The sequence below is a fragment of the Chiloscyllium punctatum genome, chromosome 46 (genome assembly GCF_047496795.1).
Source record: "Chiloscyllium punctatum isolate Juve2018m chromosome 46, sChiPun1.3, whole genome shotgun sequence".
NCBI classification, from domain to species: domain Eukaryota; kingdom Metazoa; phylum Chordata; class Chondrichthyes; order Orectolobiformes; family Hemiscylliidae; genus Chiloscyllium; species Chiloscyllium punctatum.
Window position 1 is genome coordinate 40,859,191 of NC_092784.1, and position 22,658 is coordinate 40,881,848.

Sequence of the window (22,658 nt, forward strand, 5' to 3'; positions counted from 1 at the left end):
ATCTCACTTCTGCCAAGTCAAAGGAGTGGCTATGGACACCCACATGGATCCCAGTTATGCCCTGCCTCTGGAACCATCCTTATTCAAAACTTACATTGGACCTCTTCCTCAACGCTTCTTTTGGTACATCGACCGCTGCTTTGTGCCACATTGTGCTCCCGTCAGGACCTTGAAAACTTCATCTGTTTTGCGTCCAATTTTCACCCCTCTATAACTTTCATTTCATCCATTTACGACAAGTCCCGTCTTTCCTTGAGTTCTCTGTCTCCATTTCAGGGAATAAACTGTCCACTGCCACCCACTACAAAGTTAAAAATCACTAGCACATCAGGTTATAGTCCAACAGGTTTGTTTCAAAGTACAAGCTTTTGCAGTGCTGCTCGTTCATTAGGTAGCTAGTGGGGCTAATCCCGTCATCCTTCTAAACTCCATTGAGTATAGCCCCAAAGTTCTCAAACATTCCTCATATGTGAAGCCTTTTGTTCCTGGAATCATTCACGTGAACCTCCTCTGGACCTGCTCCAGGACCAATACATCTTTCCTGAGGTATGGGGCCCAAAATTGCTCACAATACTAAAAGTGTGATCGACCAGAACCTTGTCAAACCTCAGAAGTACATCCCTACTTTTTCGTTCTAGTCCTCTCGAGATAAATAGCAAGATTGTATTTCCCTTCCGAACCACCGACTCAACCTGCAATTGTACTTAAAGAGAAATCTGGACTAGGACTCCCAGGTCCCTTTGCACTTCAGATTTACGAATTTTCAACCCATTTAGAAAATAGTCCATGCCTCTATTCTTCCTTCAAAAGTGCATGACCTCACACTTTCCCGTGTTGTACTCCATCTGCCACTTCTTTGCCCATTCGCCAAACCTGTCTATGTGGTTTCTCACCCACTGTGGTTGACAGGGCCCCCAACCGCATCCAACCTATCACCTGTGCTTCCAACCTTGACCCTTCCTATCACTTACAACAGTGTGATCCAGTTTCCCTTGTTCTCACTTTACATCCCACCAGCCTCCGCATTCAAAGGATCTTTCTCTGCCATTTCAGACAACTCCAACAGAATGCCACCACCAAACACATCTTGTCCTCACTCCCCTGTCTGCATTTCACAGGGATTGTTCCGTCTGGGTCATCCTAATCCATTCCACAACCACCAACACCACCCTCCCTCTCCACGGCACCTTCCCCTGTAACCGCAGAAAGTACAACACCTGTCCCTTCACCTGCTCCCTGCTCACCATCCAAGGGCCTAAAATAGTCTTTCCAGGTGAAGCAGCATTTGATCTGTATCACTTCCAATCTTGTGTATTGTATTCGCTGCACCCAGTGTGGCCTACTCTATATTGGAGGAACCAAGTGCAGACAGGGTGACTGCTCTGCAGAACACCTTCCATCTGTGCACAAGCAGGACCTCGACCTTCCCATAACCGGTCATCTTGACACAGCGTCCTGCTCACATGGCCACATGTCTGTCCTCAGAATACTGCAGTGTTCCAGTGAATCACAGCGCAATTGGGAGGAACAGGCACTTTACAACCTTCTGGACTTAATACTGAGTTCAACACTTTTACATTGTGAACATTTCTTCCCTTTCTTTGAGTTTATCGTGTCTTACTGTCCTTTCAAGTCTGTCAGGAGACACACCATTACTCTGCCATTATCATATTCCGAAAACTTAAGCTGAAATATTGTCGGAGAATTGTCCAATTACAAATCAAGGCCACAAAGAGATGTTGTAAAATTGATGAACACTGATTTATTTCTCACGATATCGTGGGGAGGAGAAATTGACTGGACTGATACAAAACGGACACTTAGCACAGTTAAGTCAAGGATTCTCCTCCCTGAGCTTCAGATACAGTCAGTTCTTATCGGGTTACAGTAGTGACATGTTAATAATAAGACAATGCAGTTTCAATTACAGTTAATAGAAAACAATTGCTTGGCCAGCAGTATCCATTAGTTAACAATTGTAACCGGAAGTTTAGCTAATCTGCAGAAACGGGTGCTAATGGCTAGCATCCTGGCTTCAATAGGTCCCTAGGGTAGTGTTCATTCTTGTCAGGTTTCTTGGTGCCACCTTGTCTGCATCTGCTTTGTGGGGATTGAGTAAATGGGGAGACAGGGAATGCCCTTGCGGCTTCAGGAGCAGTGATACTATTGTGAAGTAGGAAAACCAGTTAGCAGATCATCTAGATAGTGTATATCTAGGTACACACTGCTTAGGTAATGTCTCATTTCACTGTTAGTTCCTGAGCTGAGTGTGGTCGAGTTGAAGTGCCAGTGGCATTATGGGTAAGCTCTGTTTGGCTAAGAACAGACATGGTTTCTGTGAGCAAGTGGTGGGCAGGCAGAGTGGTTTAGTTTTTTTTTCCCCTACAACTAGCAACATCTTTTCTTCACTGACACCCTAAACCCACTCCCCCAGCACCAATCCCCCCCCCACCTCCCCCAAATAGCATAAATGATAAATGCTGTCCCCTCCACACTTTACTTTAGGTTTGATGAAGAGACATTTAGACTCGAAATGTTAGTTTGCTCTGTGTCCATGGATGCTGTCTGATCCACCGTGATCTCCAGCATTAGGCTTCAGTACAGATTCCAGCATTGCAGTAATTTGTACCTGTATTCTCTTGAGTTTACAAACATGAAAGGTATTCTTTAGAATATAAAATAGTACAGCACAGAAACAGGCTCTTTGGCCCACGATGTCTGTGCCAACCATGATGCCATTCTTCTTATTAAAACGAATGCAATTCTTTGACAGAGTAAATGCTAGGGAGCTCATTTGACCCCTGGCTGGAGAGTCTAAACTAAAAGAGAGAGTAGGCAAAAGTGAGGACTGCAGATGCTGGAAACCAGTGTTTAGATCAGAGTGGTGCTGGAAAAGCACAGCAGGTCAGGCAGCATCCGAGGAGCAGGAAAATCGACGTTTCGGGCAAAAGCCCTTCATCAAGAATGAAGGGCTTTTGCCCGAAACGTCAATTTTCCTGCTCCTCGGATGCTGCCTGACCTGCTGTGCTTTTTCAGCACCACTCTGATCTAAAAGAGAGAGTGTCAAACATAAGAAGTCATTTAAAAAGGACTTCAGTGAGGGAGAAATGGTTACAAATCTTTAGAAGTGGCTGCCCTATGGGGCAACGGATGTTTAGTCGTTGCAGTTATTCAAGATTGATAGATTTTTGGAGTTAAGGAAATCAAGGCATAAGTCAGCAGAGGAGTTGATGTAAAAATTCAGCTGTGACCTTATTGTATGTTAGGATGGACTCGAGGAACTATATGGTTACTTTCACTTCTATGTCACATCTTCCCAAGTAGAATTTGTGTTAGATATCAAATAAAACCCTCTGTCCTTCAAACACTGCCTTGTGTTTTGGATGTAGGTTTGCTGGCTGAGCTGCAAGGTTCATTTCCAGATGTTTCGTCACCCTACTAGGTAACATCTTCAGTGGGCCTCAGGCGAAGCAGTGTACATGATTCGTGCTTTCTATTTATATATTTGGGTTTCTTTGGGTTGGTGATGTCATTTCCTGTAGTGAAGTCACTTCCTGTTCATTTTCTCAGGGGGTGGTAGATGGGGTCTAACTCGATGTGTTTGTAGATAGAGTTCTGGTTGGAATGCCATGCTTCTAGGAATTCTCATGTGTGTCTCTGTTTGGCTTGGTCTAGGATGGATGTATTGTCCCAGTCGAAGTTGTGTCCTTCCTCATCCATATGTGAGGATACTTGTGAGAGTATCACAACTAGTCTTTTTCTGGCTAGTTGATGTTCGTGCATCCTGTTGGCTAGTTTTCTGCCTGTTTGTTCAATGTATTATTTGTTACAGTCCTTGCCACAGTATTTTGTAAATAGTTTTGCCCGTTGTCTGTACAGGGTCTTTCAAGTTCATTAGCTGCTGTTTTAGTATGTTGGTGGGTTTGTGGGCTACCATGATGCTAAGGGGTCTGAGTAGTCTGGAGTCATTTCCGAGATGTCTTTGATGTAGGGGTGAGTGGCTAGAGTTTCTGGATGTGTTTTGTCTGCTTGTTTGGGTTTGTTGCTGAGAAATCGACAGACTGTGTTCATTGGGTACCCATTCTTTTTGAATACATGGTATAGGTGATTTTTCTCTGCTCTGCGTGGTTCCTCTTTGCTGCAGTGTGTGTTGGCTCGTTGAAATAATGTTCTGGTGCAGCTTTGTTTGAGAGTGTTCGGATGATTGCTTCTGTAGCTCCTGCATCACAGGAAATGACATCACAAACCCAAACATAAAATAGAAAGCAGGAATTTTCAGCATTGCTTCGCCTGACGCCCACTGAAGATGTTACCTGGTAGAGTAACAAAACGCCTGGAAATGAACCTCGCAGCTCAGCGAGCAAACCTACATCCAAAACCTCAACCTGAGCTACAAATATCAAAACTCGCCACTGCCTTGTGTGTATTGCACCATTGTCTCTGAATTATACTATGATTCATAAAGCCACTGAGAACAAGGGGAACAGAGTGAGGCCAAGCCACTGGATGAGGAAGGATGTTCACGCTATGGAGACAATTCAAACAAAGGCTTATCAGACTGATTCCTGGCCTAGCAGGACTGACATCTGAAGGGAAACTGGATTGGTTAGGACCATATTCACTGGAGTTTTAAAGAATGAGTTGGAATCTTGTAAAAACCTTATTATTTTAACAAAAGAAGACAAAATGAACATAGGAAGGATGTTCCTGATGACCAGGGAGCCTAGAACCACAAGTCACATTCTAAAGATATGGTATAAACCATTTAAGACAGCTATGAAGATAAATATTTTCACCCAAAGAGCTGTGAGCCTATGGAATTCTCTACCATAGATGACAGTTGATGCCAAAACATTGAAAGTTTTCAAGGAGTTACAGATTGTTTTGAGGGCTAAAAGGATCAAAAGATACGTGGAGAAAGCGTGAACAGACTCCTGTGCTGGATGCTCAGCCATGATTGTATTAACTGGTGGAGCAGGCTCCAAGGGCCGAATGGCCTACTCCTAGTCCTATTTTCCGTCAATCTATGAAGATTGCTTGCCTGTGAGACGGTAGAATGGAAGTTACTGCAAAGACAATGTGGACACTTGCTCTGAGGTGGGGTGACATCTTACACTACATTGGAACTGAGTAGTTGAGGCATGAATGAAGAGTAACCTTTTCATACATTTTCCTCACCAGGTCTCTGTGAACCTTTTCCAAACGCAGGAGGAACAAATCGAACAAGTGCCCCTGGCCTTTCGCTCACTGCATGAGAACATCAAACTTTATGAGCCCGGCCAGAAATATTTTGAATTTATTCAGAACCTGGATAAGAAGATGCAGCCTGTGGAGTTCTATGAATTCGAGGAGTTTGCTACTCCCAGGAGGAGGTGAGTGTTACATCAAATGAAGGATGGCGAAAGAGATGCAGTAATGAGAGAATTAATAGTGTTTGGTTTGATGAGATTCTGTAGTGGGAGTGAGTGATGGGTTTGGCCCACTGATAAATTGTATGTTTGTTTTAATTTGCAGGTCATCTAATTTGCTCCATCGATCGTCAGCATCTTCTGGTGACTTGCCGAGCTTGTCAGACGAGTTTGAAAACAAACTGAGTAAGTTGATGAAAAGCAATTTTGTAAATGTGGAAGCCCGTCTTATTTATTCTCAAGAGGTTAAGGAGGAACCTCTGTCAATGAGAAGAAAGTGAGGGCTGAAGATACTGGATAAGGGCTTATTCCTGATGAAGAGCTAATGCCTGAAACGCCGACTCTCTTGCTTCTCGGATGCTGCCTGACCTGCTGTGCTTTTCCAGTGCCACACTCTTCACATCTGTTAAGATGCCAACCAGAAAAGATTATACTCCTTCCCAAATTATAAGCATCTACTGTGAAACCTGCAACTTAATCTCCTTGTCGCAGAGTCTGTGACCTGTATCCTCTTACTCACTGCTCATGTCACGGCTGGGAGGGCCAATTTTCCAGCTTGCAGCAAGCTCTCACAAACAGATTAGATTCTCTACAGTATGGAAACAGGCCATTTGGCCCAACAAGTCCACACCGACCCTCCGAAGATTAACCCACCCAGACCCATCCCCCTACCCCATTACACTACATATACTCCTGACTAATGCACCTAACACTATGGGCAATTTAGCATGGCCAATTCACCTGACCTGCACATCTTTGGATTACTAATGTGATAATGGGCAGCTAATCTGATTTGCAGTGATGCTAGTTGAGGGATAGATATTGGTCAGGGGAAGTCCACAGCACTCCTTTGAAATAATCTGTATCCGCTTGAGACAGAAGGCAGACTTTATTTTAACATTTCACCTGAAGCATAGCACTTCTGACTGTAAACACTGTCTTCTAGCCTAGATTTTGTGCCTGAGTCACTGGTGTGGGTTTCAAACCTACAACCTTCTAAATCAAGAGATAAGTGTCACCCACTGAACCACAGCTAATCGATTCTGAAAGCACTCCACAATGTTACTTGCCATTGTGAGGTGTGCAATCACAGCAGCCAATTTGTGCTCAGCAAGGTTTCCAAAAACAGCAATGAGTTCAGTCATTTCTCTGGTGGCGTCAGTGCAAGAAATTTTGTTGGCCAGGGTGCGAAGAGGACTTCTCCAGTCCTCTTTGTAAAATAAGACAGGATGTTTAGCATTCTGCGGAGCAGCTGGAGAGTTTACTGCCTTGCCGTCTGATTGAACAGCACTACCTCAGTAATGCAGAGAAACATTGGCATAGACTGTGAGCTCAGGTCCAGGAAAGGGGCTCAAAACCACAATCACTGATGCAAAGGTGGCCACTCAATGCGACAAAGTTTATAGGAAACTCAGATGATTCAGTCAGTGCCAACTGTAGTTTACATAAACTTAACATGTAGAATTGAGGGATTCTGAAGAATACTTGTAATTTAGTTTTAGAGGCAGCTTTCTTCTTCTGGTGCTCTACACTACTGTTTACAATTTGTGGTTCAATTTATTCCACCTACTCAATTGTTTTCAGTACAATTTAAGAGATCTTACAATGCCATTTCATATCACAAAAAGTGAAGGATTTAAGAGGGTTGGTATGGACTTGTTGGGCCGAAGGGCCTGTTTCCACACTGTAGGGAATCTAATCTTATGCAGAAAGCCCAGAGAAGCAAAGACTGCTCTTTCTTTGAGAATGAGAATTAACTTTAAAATAGAGAGACTTTGTGAAAGCATGTGGGGAGAAACTGTTTCTACTGGCACTCAATATTCAGAGGACTCAGACTTAAGATAATCTGCAAAATGGGAAGATGAGAAATCATCTTATTGGTGAGTTTTTGTTGTCTGATAGGGTGGTGGAAATAAGTTCCAGGGGAATTGGCAGATACTTTAAGGAAAAGGTTGTATGACTATGAGGGGAAAAATAAGGGCCCTGCCAAATTGGAAAGCTGTACTGAAGAGCTGGCACAGGCACAATGGGCGAAATGGCTTCCCCTATGCTGTATAATTGATGGAATCTTTCTGTTTTACTTCCTATATTAGTGCAATTAGTGGGAAGGGTAATCGGGGGCACCGAAGCTGAAGTGGGCATTAGCGCCTTGGGTTCTTATAATACATAGTCTGTGCTTTATACATACAATTTAATGTTATAGGAAGGAGCTTTTCTGGAACATCCATTCTTGCCTTTCTCTCATTTGCTGCTGAACATTAGGGGTTTCCGGAACCGTGTTCTAATTTATATATTCCTTTTCTTGTTGTGTAGTGTTTCGAAATGCAGTTGGGACTAAACCTGCCTTAAGTGATTCGGAAAGCACTGGAGGAAGCAGTGAGTCACGTTCCTTAGATTCTCCGATGTCCAGTCCGGGTACGTATCAGTGAAAGTTGTCCTTGAACGAGGACAAGAGAACCTACTTACAGAATTGTGTTGTCAACAATTAGCCTCCAGCAGTTCCAGCCATTACTCTTCAGATTATAGCACACCTCCATGCCTTATTGAGCTGATAGGTTTCAGGACTGTGCCTTCTGTTTTATTTGTTCATGGGATTTGGGTGGCACTAGCTAAGTCAGCCTTTATTGAGCATTTATTACAACATAGAACATTACAGCGCAGTACAGGCCCTTCAACCCTCGATGTTGCGCCAACCAGTGGAACCAATCTGAAGCCCATCTAACCTATTCAACTCCATTCTCGTCCATATGTCTATCCAATGACCATTTAAATGCCCTGAAAGACAGCGAGTCCACTACTGTTGCGGGCAGTGCATTCCATGCCCATACTACTCACTGAGTAAAAAAACTACCTCTGACATCTGTCCTGTATCAATCACCCCTCAATTTAAAGCTATGTCCCCTCGTACTAGCCATCGCCATCTGAGGAAAACGGCTCTCACTGTCCACCCTATCCCACCCTCTGATGATCTTATATGTCTTAATTAAGTCACCTCTCAACCTTCCTCTCTGTAATGAAAACAGCCTCAAGTCCCTCGGACTTTCCTCGCAAGATCTTCCCTCCATACCAGGCAACATTCCAGTAAATCTCCTCTGAACCCTTTCCAAAGCTTCCACATCCTTCCTAAAATGTGGTGACCAGAACTGCACGTAATACTCCAAATGTGGCTGCACCAGTGTTTTGTACAGCTGTGGCATGCAGCACGATATTGATTATTTACCTGATCTCAGTCAGCATGTGTAGTGGTGGTTTGCTGTTATATAGGTCGTCCTCACTGAAAATCGTGGCCCTGTTCTTAAGAAATCAGTGCTTTAAATGAAATGACTCAAGTGAATCATGGGTTCCCATTGGAATCAAGGTTAAAGCCAGTGTTAGATTCCCTCGGACAGTTTCTCGTTCAGTAAAAACAAAGGAGAAGCTGAATACTGTACCGCACACATGCAACACCATAGATTCGTAGCTAAAATATCTTGTAAAATAACATAAATCATTCAATATAACAGAAATGCTGCATAAATTCACATTTACATGAAATGGGGACTCTGCTACCATAAACACAGTGCGATTAATTTAGACACCATTGACTCCAACTGAGGTTTGATAGGGGTTATATTGCTAGACTCTACTGGCATGCACAAAACCCCAAAAATGATAACCACAAGAGGCTGTGAATTCTGCAGTGAGTAACCTGTTTCCTGATATTCAAAAACCTGTCCACCATCTGCAAAGCATAACTCAGGAGAGTGATTGAATATTCCCCATTTGTACAGATGAGTGCAACTCCAATAACACTTGAGAAGCTTGACATCATCCAGGACAAAGCAGCGTTTTCATAGGAACATAGAAAATAGGTGCAGACGTAGGCCATTTGACCCTTCAAGCCTGCATTCAATATGATCATACTCCTGCTTTCTCTCCATACCTCTTGATCCCTTTAGCCACAAAGACCATGTGCAGCTCTCTCTTGAATATATCTAACAAACTGGCCCCAACAGCTTTCTGTGGAGAGAATTCCACAGTTCACAACTCTCTGAGTGAAGAAATTCTTCCTTTTCTCAGTTCTTATCCCTTCTTCTTAGACTGTGACTGTGTTTCATTGACATTCTGCCCATCTCCTTTAACATGCAAGCCCTCCATCACTGACAGACAGTTCTTTCCAAACAGTGAGCTCTACCATCTAGAAAGACAGGGGTAACATATGTTTGGAACACCATGACCTGCAAGTCACCCTCCAAACCAAAGGCCATCTTGACTTGGAATTATATCATCGTTCCTTCACCTTCGCAAAATCACAGAACTCACTTCCTAACAGCATTGTGGGTGACTACACCCCAAGGACTGCATTATATAACGAAAGCATCTCATCCACCTTCTCCAGGGCAATTAAGATAATAAATGCTGGCCCTGGCAGTGCCACACCCATCCACTGAAAGAGCAAAACAAATAGTGGGGCAGCACTGTTTAACCTTGACACTTGAGAGTTGCAGGGTACTCCTGACATTCGGTGAATATTGTTTTATAGGTCTATGGATGGGGTCAACAGGGTTCAAACCCAGTCAGGGATGTAGGGAGGGGGGGGTTTGTGAATCGTTAGGAAACCAGTAGAAAACGTCTCCAAAATAGAAAGATAAGCATAAGTGAGAATTAGTTTATCCCTGCATCACTATATACAACAGCCTTATCATAACCGCTGGTGTGAGGAGGTGACAAGTTCCTTTGGAAATGACAAAGCCCAGTAGGTGCTGTGACTTGCCTCATTGCTGACTGGGCCACTAGGTTCTCTGTGTGTGTCAGAATCAACTCTGTTTCACTCATACCTGCACGATTTTAAAAACCTCCATTTTATCTCTGCAGCTCATTTCGGTAGGAAGTTACCAAAAACTATGTCTTCTGTGATATCTCCAGACGAATTTGAAGAGAGAGATTTGATCCGATCGAATGATAGCGGTATGTTGATGGGTTGGGTGAGGGGGGGTGTTAAATATTCTTTGAAAGGAACACCTCGATGAAAAGTTGGCTTACTGTTGGCAGAATACAAGTTGGAAGTCCTTCTGGTGCTTAGATACATAAGAAAATGCCTAAATATAGGTGAATGAGTGGCATGTCTGGTGATGAGGGGTTTGGTGTCATCGAATCCCTACAGTGCAGGAAGTGGCCATTCAGCCCATTGGGTTCATACCCACCTTTTGAAGAGCATCCCCCCCCCAGACCACCCCACCAACACCCCCCGCCCCCACCCTATCCCTGTAACCCCACATTTTGCATGGAAAACCCACCTAGCCTGCATATCGCTCGACATTATGGGTAATTTAGCATGGCCAATTCTCCTAACCTGCACATCTTTGGACTGTGACAGGAAACTGGAGCCCTGGCAGAAACCCATACAGACTCACGGAGAAAATGTGCAAACTCCACACAGACAGCTGAGAATGGAATCAAACCAGTGTCCCTGGCACTATGAGGCATCAGTACCACCCACTGAGCCATCATGCCACCTGTGTCTGAGGAAAGCTAGTGTGAATCACGTGATCTGCCAGGCAGGAGACATCTAGGTGTCTCTGCTTTCTGGGCTTTTACAGATATCTTGTTGAGACTTGCTGTCACACCTGTTGAATGAGGAGTGGTGGGCAGGCAGGACACATTGGTCTGTCAGTTTATTTGGCAGCTCATCAATCTCTGCTCCCCAAAGGAAGCAGAAGGAAGCTGAGAATGTAGAACGGGTATGAAGGAAGAAAGGGTGAAAGAAGAGAGGAACGTAAGGTGATAAGGGAAATTAGAGGGGATGAGCAAGAAAGCAAAAAGAGCACAATAGTGGGAAAAGCAAATGAGAGAGAGAAGGGAATGGTGTTTGTTGTGGTGGTAGAGAATGGCGATTTAGGGGAAAGGGGAATGATAGAACCATATGAGAGAGAAAATGGACAAGAGGGAGGGTTGATGGTGAAATGGGGAGAGGGAGAGATAGGGGAGAATGAGAGAAAATGCAAGTAGGTTTGGAAGAGAAAATGAATGCAAAACAGAGAGAAAAGATGAGAAAATGACAGCACAGAGGCAGGAATAGGGAAGGACAGTGGAGAGGGTAATATAATACAGGTTCAATTTATCTTGAAAATTTTCTCTTAGATTTGACTGACTTGATCAATGAAACTTCAGGAACAGCAGGGCGTTTCAAGAAAATCTCACTCTCCAAAGCAGCACAGACTCACCGCCTGAGGAAACTCCGAGCACCAACCAAATGTCGTGAGTGTGAAGGCCTCATTGTGGTGAATGGAGCCGAGTGTGAGCAGGTTAGTTGCCTGAACAGTTGGTATTGTCCGAGCACTGCTGAATGCAGTCTAAGGTGGCACAAGACATGGGCTCTCTGCATTTGATTGGTGCTCCAGTGCCCATTACTAGCTCAGAAAGTTACAGACAGTTGTGTCTGTTGCTTCTATTCCTGACTAACCATCTGGTGGCTTTTAACCTTTGCTGGAATGTGAGCGAGTGAATGTCAGCTGGGGGCATGATCAGCTTTGCCCTGATAGAATAGAGTAACCTGCAAGTGCATTGGCAGAGGAGCTTATTGGGGCAGATTCACCAAGGAACTATGACCAAGAGAAAACTCGGGCCTTGAGGAGTAAATTCAGAAGGGGGAACATTTAACAACAGATTTGAGATCCTGCCATGGTAGCTGATGTTCTTGCAGAAGCTTAACTCTGAAGATTTAGGTCCTGTGAGATTGAAACCCCACTTTATCTTCCTTGGCCACCTTCAGCCAGTGGAAGTGCCTGTCTGAGTTCTTCAGGAGAAACGGAGGTTACAGGGTTGGCAATAGAAAAGGAATGTTGCCGTTTATTGCAAGGAAAATAGATATCAAAGTAGTTAAACTCTACTAAAGTCTTTCAGGACTTTTAGTGAGATCACAGCTGTACAGATTTAATCAAGAAAGTATATAAAAGGTTGTATTAGAAGCAGTACAGAGAAGATTCATTTGACTGCTTTCTAAAAAAAAGGGGTTGCCTTATGAGGAAAGGATGGTCCAAGCAGGACCTGCATCCATTAGTATTTAGAAGAATGAGATGTGATCTTACTGAAACATAAAATCCTTCATTAGGGGTAGGAGTGAAAACTGCAAGTGCCTATTATTTCCTCTTGCAGAAGAGACTAGGAGACACAACTTAACAATTAGGGATGTCCCATTTAAGTTGGAAATGAGAGAAAAATGCTATTTCACACACAGACCTTAGTCTGTGGAATTCTCTTGCCCAGACAGCAATGGAGACTGGGTCGTTGAAATATATTGAGTTAGATAGGTTTTTGATCAATTATGGAGTCATGGTTTGGGGGTGGAGAAGCAAATAGGAAAGTGGAGTTCGAGGCACAGTCAGATTAGCCATGATCTAAACAAATGGTGGAGCAGCCTCAAGGAGTCACATAATCTACTCCTGTTTCTAATTAGTATGTTCATATGAACAGTCCCTCCCTTGTCTGGTAAAACACTTACAAACATCCATTGCCATTGCCTGCAAGAAAATTGGGGCCTGGAACATGATTGTGAAGCCAGTTATGGAATTCCCTGTCACAGAAAGCAGTTGTGGCCAAAACACTGAATGTTTTTGAGTAGGAGTTCAGAGAGTTCTTAGGGCTAAAGGTGTCAAATGGTCTAGGGAGAAAATAGGAACAGGTGATTGAGTTGGATGATCAATCAAGAACATACTGAATAGCAGAGCAAGCTTGAAGGGCTGAATGGCCTTCTCCTGTTCCTGCCTTCCATATGAAAGAAAGGAGATCAAGCATTTAAAGGAACGGGCATTCTCCAGGTGAGTGCGTGAGAAGCCTTGCAGCCCTTTGTTGAAAATAACTTCTGTAATGTTCATCCATTCACAAGCTGTGTGTACCTGCATGGTATTCTTTGAGGCTTTGCTGGTGCTGATTAATTGAGTAATTGAGTTTATTTGAGTATTTGCTCTTCACAGTGCTACCTGGCGTGTCATAGGAAATGCCTCGAATCGGTTGCCATCATGTGTGGACATAGGAAGCTGCAGAACAAGGTCTCTCTCTTTGGTGTTGACTTTGCACAGGCTCCAAGGGAGGCAGCTGCTGAGGTCCCCTTCATCATCAGAAAATGCATAGCTGAGATCGACAGCCGGGCACTGAATGTACAGGTAAGAGCAACCCAGCCAAGATCAGAGTGTTGGAAACTGAATATGTTGGAGATCGAGAGCTAGGGAAGCATTGCTATGGTAGCCTGGCAGATAATTACCAGAACTGCAACAGTAGTCTGCTACCACCTTCTCACTGTGTTGTCATCTCTTGACTCTCTAGATGGTGTGAGTCTAAATCCCCTCTACATGGAATATGCCCATCTACCCTCTCCCAAAGAATTATTGCCAATCTCCCTCTCCTTGTTGAGTTGCACCAGAGTTATCATCATTTCCCACAATAGGTGCTGTGGCATTTTACCGTAGGTAGTGAGCTGTTTGTTTTCTTTCAATAATTAGAACAGATGTCGGCGTTATAGATCAATCAATGTTGTAATTTCTGATTCTTCAGGGGCTCTATCGGGTGAATGGTTCAAAGATTCGCATCTCCAAACTACGCCATTCCTTCGAAAATGGGTGGGACCTCATCGACATGTCCGAGAACTCTCCTCACGATATTACGAATGTATTAACTCTGTATCTTCGAGAGGTGGGTTGAAGTATAGTGAACTCTTGTGTTAAGTCTGATCCCATCATTCTCAAAGCAGCTCTGCTCGGCAAATGTTGATTTTGAATTTCATTCATCAGCTTCTTCAATGGGGGCCACATTATGTCAGTGTCCTCGCTCAGGTTACAGTGCTACCTCTGTGCCTTGGCTAATATTACAGAGCCAGCTTTGTGCTCTGGTTAGGGTTACAGTGCCAGATCTAAACACTGGATAAAGACACCGTTTTTAGTTCTGTATCCTCACTAGGTTACAGAGCCAGATTTGTATTCTGTCTATGGTTACAAAGCCAGCTCTGTGCACTGGCTAGAGTTAAAGACCCAACTCTGTGCAATGGCATGGGCTTACACGTGGGCAGTAGCAACCCTGGGATTTCACAGGTGAACAGCCCAGATTTTACATCAGCGTTAATAAATCAACACGAATAACTGGGTCATTTGGCTTTTGTCTTTGATGGTGAAGATTTGGACAGGCCCATTCCAGGTATTATTGCCAGGTGTACACTTTCATCAAACTGAGGCACTTGGGAATCAACAATGACAGGGAACATAAATCTTTATTTATACCCTTAAGATTCTCTGGTACATGGAAGGTTGACTTTGAGAATGTCATACTCTCATTATGAGTTCATAAGATATAGGAGGACAGTTAGACCACTCAGCCCTCCGACCATAGCTGATATGTTCCTCACCCCCATTTTCCTGCCTTCTCTCCATATCCCTTCAACCCTTTACCAATTAAAAATCTGTCTAACACCTCCTTAAGTTTACTCACTGTCCCAGCATCCACCTCACTTTGGGGTAGCAAATTCCACAGATTCACAACCCTTTGGAAGAAGCTGTTTCTCCTCAACTCTGTTTTAAATTTGCTACCCCTTATCCTTATCTCGTCCTAAAATGCCCCACAAGAGGAAGCATCCGTTCCACATCTATTTTATTCACACCTTTTATCATTGAATACCTCAATTTGATCTCCCCCATTCTTCATTAACCCAAGCCAGAAACAAACTGCAAATGAATGAGAGTAAAGTAAATAAATAGGATTGGTGATGTTCTGTAATTCAAAATACATGACATTAGAAAACCTTCTGTAGGCCGATGAGATCACTGAGCCCACCAAAGCAGAAAAGCCCTTTGTTAATTAGCTATACCAATTCAATGGTACTAAAGCCTGACCTCAGCCTGGGCAGGAACGTTACTTTTAGAAGTTATGATGGTGATGGGATGGGAGCGGTGTGTGGGGGAGGGGCTGGTTGTGGAGAAAGTAGTCACGTTTACATAAACTGCTACTGGTAGAGTTGGATAAAATTTGGACAACTCTCTCACTTGTACAGGCAACTATCTGCCTGACACAGTCTAGGCCCACATGGTAACTTAATGAGTAATTTAGCTACAATATTAGGCAATTTCAGGCAGAGGGCAGGGAGGTCTGGAAAGACACTGAAAAATCGAGAAACTGGAGTACCGTATCCCATTCTGGGCACAAATCTTACGGAAGGATGCATATGGATTATAAAGAGGGTGTAGAAAAGATTCATATGAGTTCCTGGAACGAGAGAGTCCAGTTACATTGATAGACTGCAGCAACATGGAGCCTTGGAGAAAAGTAGAAAGCAAGTAATTGTTTCATTGTGTGGAGGGTCAAAAAATGTGGTGCTGGAAAAGCACAGCCGGTCAGGCAGCATCCAAGGAACAGGAGAGTCGACATGCTTGTCCAGCACTGCCGTGCTTTTCCAGCAGCACCCTTTTCAACTCTGATCTTCAGCATCTGCAGTCTTCACTTGTGTGGAGGGGTCAAGAACTAGAGGACACTGATTTAAACTGACGATGGTGACATGATGGACATCTTTCTCATACAATATATAGTTCAGATCTGGAGAAGGTGGTAGGGGCAGACTCAGCTGAAGCTTTTGAGAAAGAATTGGGCAATTAACTTAAAAGAAGAACATTTGGAAGGTTCTGGGGAAAGGATGAATGTTGGGATTGGGCTCTTGCTGAGAACCAATGTGAATGCGATGGGCAGAATGATATTCTTTCTGTGTTGTAGCTATTCTCTAATTTAATGAAAACTTTATGTTTAATTTTGACTTCAAGCTTCCTGAGCCGATTGTTCTCTCCACCCTCTACAATGACTTTATGAACTTTGCCAAAGACTTACACCTGGCCTGCGAAGAGCTGAAGGACAGCCAAGCCAAGGGAGCGTCTATGCCAGCAGATAAAGTGGCACAGCTCATCCAGCAGGCCAAGGCCTTGCTGCAGAAGCTACCAGCCGCCAACTACAATGCTCTGGAACACATCATTGGGCATCTCTACAGGTAGGCCCAGGATTGATATAGATTTCCAAATTAGATGGTAGTAATGGAACTAGTCGCATTAGTGTCTATAGTGCTTGCAAACTTCAGATGCTGAGTTCCAGTTCTACTAAGATAACCAGTTCTCTAATTTGTGAGGGATGGGAGTCTGCCAGTCTTCTCTGGTCTACCCCATAAACTCATTCAGTGTAGCTGTCTCTAATTGGACTTGGACTAACAAATATGGCATTCGGGCCTGGCTCCTATGGTGGTTTATAATAGCCACTATCCTGGCTAGCTCATTACGCAGTCATCATCTGGTACCGATGCAACACTTTATTCCACAGATCAATCAGCTTCTTTAGAACCAGAGAAGTTCCTGGAAGATTTTGTATATTGAGCATGATGCTAGTCACAGCTATATGCATGCATTGTGATACCAGGATCTATTCCATGATATCAACTTCATATCTCAGTCTTGCCACCATTGGGGATAGTTGGGAAGTGTTGCAAGACCTAGATGATGCAAAGACTGAATAAATCTGGGGAAAAGGTGATGTTGTGGTAACGTCACTGAACTAATAATCCAGAGGGCCTGGCTAATAATCTGGGAACTTGGGTTCAACCTTCAACACAACAGCCAGTGGAATTTAAATTCAGTTATTGAATCTGAAATATAAAGCCAGTGTCAGTAATGGTGACCATTGTTTATTGTAAAAACCTATTTGGGTCAGGAAAATCTGCCATCCTTACCCAGTCTAGCCTGTGACTCCACACCCACAGCAAAACAGTTGTCTCTTAACTGTTCTTGGTTCAGGGTTGGGCAACAACTTAAGGACACCCTGAAAGAATAAGAAACATCTGAAGTGAAAGGGCAGATTAGTGAAATTGGGCCAGTTGGAAATACCTGGAAGACCAAATAGGTAAAGAATTTTCCTTTAGGTCTGTAACTAGCCTGGGAAGGTTTGTATTAGTTAATATTGACAGAAGGATTTGGGTGATGGAGAGTTGGTATCTACAAGATGATGATGTGAGTGAACACAAAGCAGGTTGCTCACATTCAATAAGAACTTCCACATTCCAAAGTTTCCCAAATTTGAGTAGAGTATATCACACACCAAGCTATCTGGTCTCAGCTGGTTTGTTGGAAGGGTGGAAAGAAATGGAGAAGGCAATGCAATGAGGGACAGGAGGTTAGCGTTAGTGTTATCCATTATTTCCAAATGGAAAGCTGCCCTTACCTATGTTTAGGGGTTTCAGGCTTCAATTAAAGACTGTTAAGGTCAAACATTGCTCCCACATGAGGGATAGGCACTTTGGTGAGGCAGCGGATGGAAACTAGTTGTTGCTGACACCTTCCTGGGTCATCTTTCAGATGTTATGAAAATGCTTCATATCTAATATTTCTTAGGGGATTTAAATTTAGAATAATTATGGAAAAATTTATCTTTTTCAAGTTAAAAGAAAAACCTAGAATGGTTTGAAAGCTCATTGTGGACATTGGAATTTTTTTTAATATGGCTTCCTGGAGACCACTGTTGAACAGTGACTGGCTCGGGGAGTGTTTTGCTTTTATCTGGCCTTCTGTTGCGGGTCAAGCTACCTAGCTGATCATTTTTTTCTGAAAAGAAAACACTTTTGATAAGTTCAGGATGAAACCTATCTGTTCTTCTGAGAAAGTGATTGAAGGAACATCTCAATATTGGAATTCTTGAGCAAGCTTTATCTACTAAGACTCCAGAGACAACCATGTCTGATTAATGATGTGGTTAGACATGCTAGAACATCAGACTTTGGAACCTTCTACACTAGACTTTTGACCTTTGTGTCTTCAAAATAACCCATTGGCCAAGGTGTATTTTTTCTTTCATAGGCCAATCTCTGCAGATAAATCTTTTTTCTCCTGATTTCCTTAAGTGTTACTTTAGCAAATGTTATGGGGATATTTAGAGAGAAAAAGATTTATACTTCAATATTACCGACTGTATATGTTACCAATTATCAGTAACTTCATGAAATAAGTTTGGCTTTGATAACCAAATAATAATGGTGTTTAAAAGCAAAATACAGTGGATGCTGGAAATCGGAAATAAAAACAGAAAGTGTTGGGAGAAACTCAAAAGGTCTGGTAGCATTTGTGCAGGAATAAACACTTATTGCTTCAAATCCAATATGACTTCTTCAGAACTCCTTAGAAGAGTCATATTGATTTGAAACACTTATTCTGTACCTCTCTCCACTGATGCTACCAGAGCAGTTGAATTTCTCCAGCACTTCATAAAATTTCAATGATTGTATTTAATAGGTCTTTTTGTTTAAAACCTGATACAGATAAGGTAGTTAATTGACCATCTTCATAACTGGAATTGTATGTTTATTTTAGGTTGTGCCCTGTTAAATAATGGGGCCAAGGTGATAGTGCATTCCCTGGCTTCAGTTGTAACACCAGAAAGGGTGTGTAAACTATTGTTTCAGTTGCTTCAAGGTAGATATCTCTTCCTCTTGCAGAGTGACAGAACAATGCGAAGAGAACAAGATGTCATCAAACAGCCTGGGAATAATCTTTGGCCCCACGCTGATACGACCTCCAGCTCTGGAAGACACAGCTTCCATGATTTCCCTGGTTAGCTGTGGGTATCAGGCTCAGATTATAGACTTCCTGATCACACAATGCAATCAGATCTTCGAACCTAAGCAAGACCTCAAAACCTGGCCATCAGAAATGCCAGCAAACCAAGAGAAGGCAGCCCTGGGCACAGCAAAAGGCAGGAGCAATTCTTCTGAGGTACAGTCTTGCAGAATTATCGCAAGATTGTAGCAAAGATAAAGTGTTAAGTTAGGAGTCTTGTGAAATGGTGGTAGCATCACTATCTCTGAGCTAGAACCTCTGGATTCAAGTCTTGATTACCATGCAGATGTATCATAACATATCTAAACAGGTCAATGAAAAATAACTGAAAGTATCAGGTCGGTAGAACCTCGAAGATATACATATTGTCATATTTTATGTTGGCAGCCACTGCTTGAATCATCCACTATAGGCATACATATTTGCAAACATAATCAGGGTGGACCAGACCCACTATCCCTTAGTGTCGACCCATCTCAAGTACTGCTGGAAATCAAAGCAATTCAATCGTTGAATTGTGTAGCTGGAAAGTTTGAGAATGCAGGAACTTCCATCAAAGAACACAGTCAGGAGAATAATTTCCACTTGCCTCAGACAACACTGAGAGAGGAAACAGAGTATCATTGGGAAGGGTGGGGGATAGTTGGGAATGAAAAAGAGAGGGAAGGGAAATAAAGGAGTGAGGACAGAGATGGGACTTTGTTACGCTTTCATGCAATGTGGGCATCATTAGCTGGGCCAGCATTTGTTGCCCATCCTGAACAGCCCATCCTTAACTGAGTGGCCGGTTAGGCCATTTCAGAGAGCCACATTGATGTGATTCTGAAATCACAAGTGAACTAAACCAGGTAAGGACAGCAGATTCCCTTCCTTAAAAGAGCATAAGTGAACCAGATGTTGAGAGAGAGGCAGAATTGCAATATCTATAGGTGGGGAGTATTGTAGTGTTTATGTAAAGCAGAGAGGTTGGTAAGGCTTCAGTGTCTGAACTGAATTGAGAAGAGATTAGAATCTCAGTAAATGGGAGTAACTGGGGAACTGAATGTTGAAGAATAGCCACTGTTACAAAACAAGATGTTGCTGTATTTTTTGGGATGGCACGGTGGCTCAGTGGTAAGCACTGCTGCCTCACAGAGCCAGGGACCTGGGTTCAATTCCTGCCTCAGGCAACTGTCTGTGTGGAGTTTGCACATTCTCCCTGTGAATGTGTGGGTTTCCTCCGGGTGCTCTGGATTCCTCCCACAGTCCAAAGATGTGCAGGTTAGGTGAATTGGCCATGCTAAATTGCCTGTAGTGTTAGGTGCATTAGTCAGGGGTAAATGTAGGGGAATGGGTCTGGGTGGGTTACTCTTCGGAGGATTGGTGTGGACTTGTTGAGCCGAAGGGCCTGTTTCCACACTGTAGGGAATCTAATCTTTTTCCTTTCTCTAAATCAACTAGTCTGAAACTGAAGTTTGTAAATTTTAAAATTAAAATGTCAGCATTTTCCAGCTGAGGCAACCCACTGCTCATAAGTAAAAGACCAGGTTAGTGATGGACACAATGATTTCCCCAATGGGTTTTCAACTCTGATATATTTTCCAATACAGTGAAAGGATGTTAACTAAACTAACAAATTACGGTACAAAGCCCTTGTAGTTTATTTTCATAAGTCTTCTATTTCTGCTTCTCCTTTGCCATGTAGAAAACTTACCCTGTATACAGTTGAACCCAACACTTCAGTGCTGTCTGATGAACAGCTGCATTGTCAGAGGTGCTGTCCTCAAATGAGAACAAGGTCCTATTTATTTGTTCGGTTTATATTTAAAGGTTCATGCACTGTTCATTTGACGAGGAGGTTCTTCCTCTGACTGCTGTTTGCTGGAGATTGCTGTATATAGGATGGCTGCCTGTGTGATGATATCTGGAGTATGCTGGCTGTGAAGCATCAAGAGTGCTTTGTGACTTGGCAGAAGGTGCTATATAAATGTACATTCCAGATTCCCTCCTTTCATCCTCAAGCAACACTCCCAAAACATACAATGAATTAATCTCAAAATGAAATATTGAACGTAATCAATGTCTTTTTCTTCTGTTCCCCCCAAAGGGTGTTTTCCCTGTGCTATGAAAACGTATCAGGACTGATTGAAAATGTCTTGGACTTTGTAAAAATAACAGCACATATTTTTTTTAAAAACTTGGATCAGGACTCTGCAAGAAAATGATAATATTTTAAACAAATCTTCAGACATTTATATTTTAAAAATGGAGGACGTAACAGAAAATGTTTTCAGTGCAGACAGTCCAGCTGCAAGGGCACCAGAGAAAACCACAACCTACACGTTTTTCTCCAACCCACTCACCAAACTGAGGTGGGACTAACATTTCATTCCTTCACTGTCGCTGGGTGAAACTCCTGGAACTCTCTGCCTTAGATCACTGTGGGTGTACCTTCACCTCAAAGGCTGTCATGATTTAAGAATGATTCGGAGATGCCGGTGTTGGACTGGGGTGTACAAAGTTAAAAATCACACAACACCAGGTTATTGTTATATGATTTAAGTTATATGATTTAATAAGGCAGCTCACCACCACCTCCTCATGGAAGTTAGGCATGGGCAATAAGTGCTGACCTAACCAGTGATATCCAGATGTCCTGCATCAAATGTTTCTAGAGAATGCTGACTGGACATATGGCCGTGAGGGAATTGATGGCCAAGTGACACTCGATTTCCGTTGTTGAACTGACTTCACACTGTAGGGAGCAAGTAAATAACAATGTCCATCCCTACACTTTCCGGAGGAGTCACAGATCAGTATGTGATTTCCTTCACTGGAAGCAGTGATTGAATGTAGCTGCCCCAGATTGTAACTTGGCACCGGAGGGAACAGACCTGCCTGGATCTGTTTGTTTCAGTGAAAATAGGTGACACAATGGATTTCAGATGGTAGATCTTGCTGGCTGCTGTGTGCTTACTGTCCAGTCTCTCCTATTGCAGAGTCTGGTTTTGAAAAGAAATTCAAGTGAAGGGTATGTTTCGGACAAATCCTCGTCAAACGAAGCTCTTGATGACACACGGGACCAAAGAAGAGAGAGCTCTGGCAGCAGCGACATGACAGGTGAGTGGGATGCATACATGTGTGAACAAATGGATAAAGGGGATTAACCCCATGGCTTAGAGGTTCAAATTTCATCCAAGCTGTTGGTGCCTATCCCATTTTTCCTCTCTATGATGCATGGAGCAGGGCAAGTATCTGGAAGTTTGGGAATCAGTCTTAGATATTCCAATTTGAGAAAAGCAAGTTATGCCAGCAGCTATACCAATCATGTTGCTGTCAGGTTTAGCCACTAAGATTGTAAGTGCATCATTCAGATCATCCAGGGCAGCAGGGTCATTGGAGACCTGGGTTAGGGTGAGCAGTTGTCTTGTCCTTTAAGAAAGACCACAGAGGCTTGGGTAAGGGGTCCCTTGTGTTTAACAGACCAACGCCCATATCGTAAAAGAGGCAGCTAAAGAAATTGAAATTTACAAGGATTATGTTGTAAATCTACAGTTAAGCACAAACACCAGTTTCCACCTTTTCCTCCTGTCTGGAAACAAAACCCCAATTGGAAGTGAATTTTTTTTGCAAAATAAACCCATCACCAAATTTACAAATAACAAACACT

At 43.0% G+C, this 22,658-nt stretch overlaps 1 protein-coding gene across 4 annotated transcripts in view; it reads left to right on the top strand.

The window, feature by feature from the left end:
• The window catches only part of LOC140467969 (GEM-interacting protein-like), a 127,128-nt gene that overhangs the window by 99,314 nt on the left and 5,156 nt on the right, over positions 1 to 22,658 (top strand). For all 4 annotated transcript variants that reach the window (XM_072564065.1, XM_072564068.1, XM_072564066.1 and 1 more), the window contains 10 exons: positions 5,182 to 5,372; positions 5,515 to 5,594; positions 7,722 to 7,823; positions 10,263 to 10,355; positions 11,529 to 11,692; positions 13,361 to 13,549; positions 13,938 to 14,075; positions 16,184 to 16,404; positions 18,889 to 19,165; positions 21,988 to 22,108. In XM_072564065.1, coding sequence (XP_072420166.1) covers positions 5,182 to 5,372; positions 5,515 to 5,594; positions 7,722 to 7,823; positions 10,263 to 10,355; positions 11,529 to 11,692; positions 13,361 to 13,549; positions 13,938 to 14,075; positions 16,184 to 16,404; positions 18,889 to 19,165; positions 21,988 to 22,108 — 1,576 coding nt within the window. The remainder of the gene's footprint in view (positions 1 to 5,181; positions 5,373 to 5,514; positions 5,595 to 7,721; positions 7,824 to 10,262; positions 10,356 to 11,528; positions 11,693 to 13,360; positions 13,550 to 13,937; positions 14,076 to 16,183; positions 16,405 to 18,888; positions 19,166 to 21,987; positions 22,109 to 22,658) is intronic.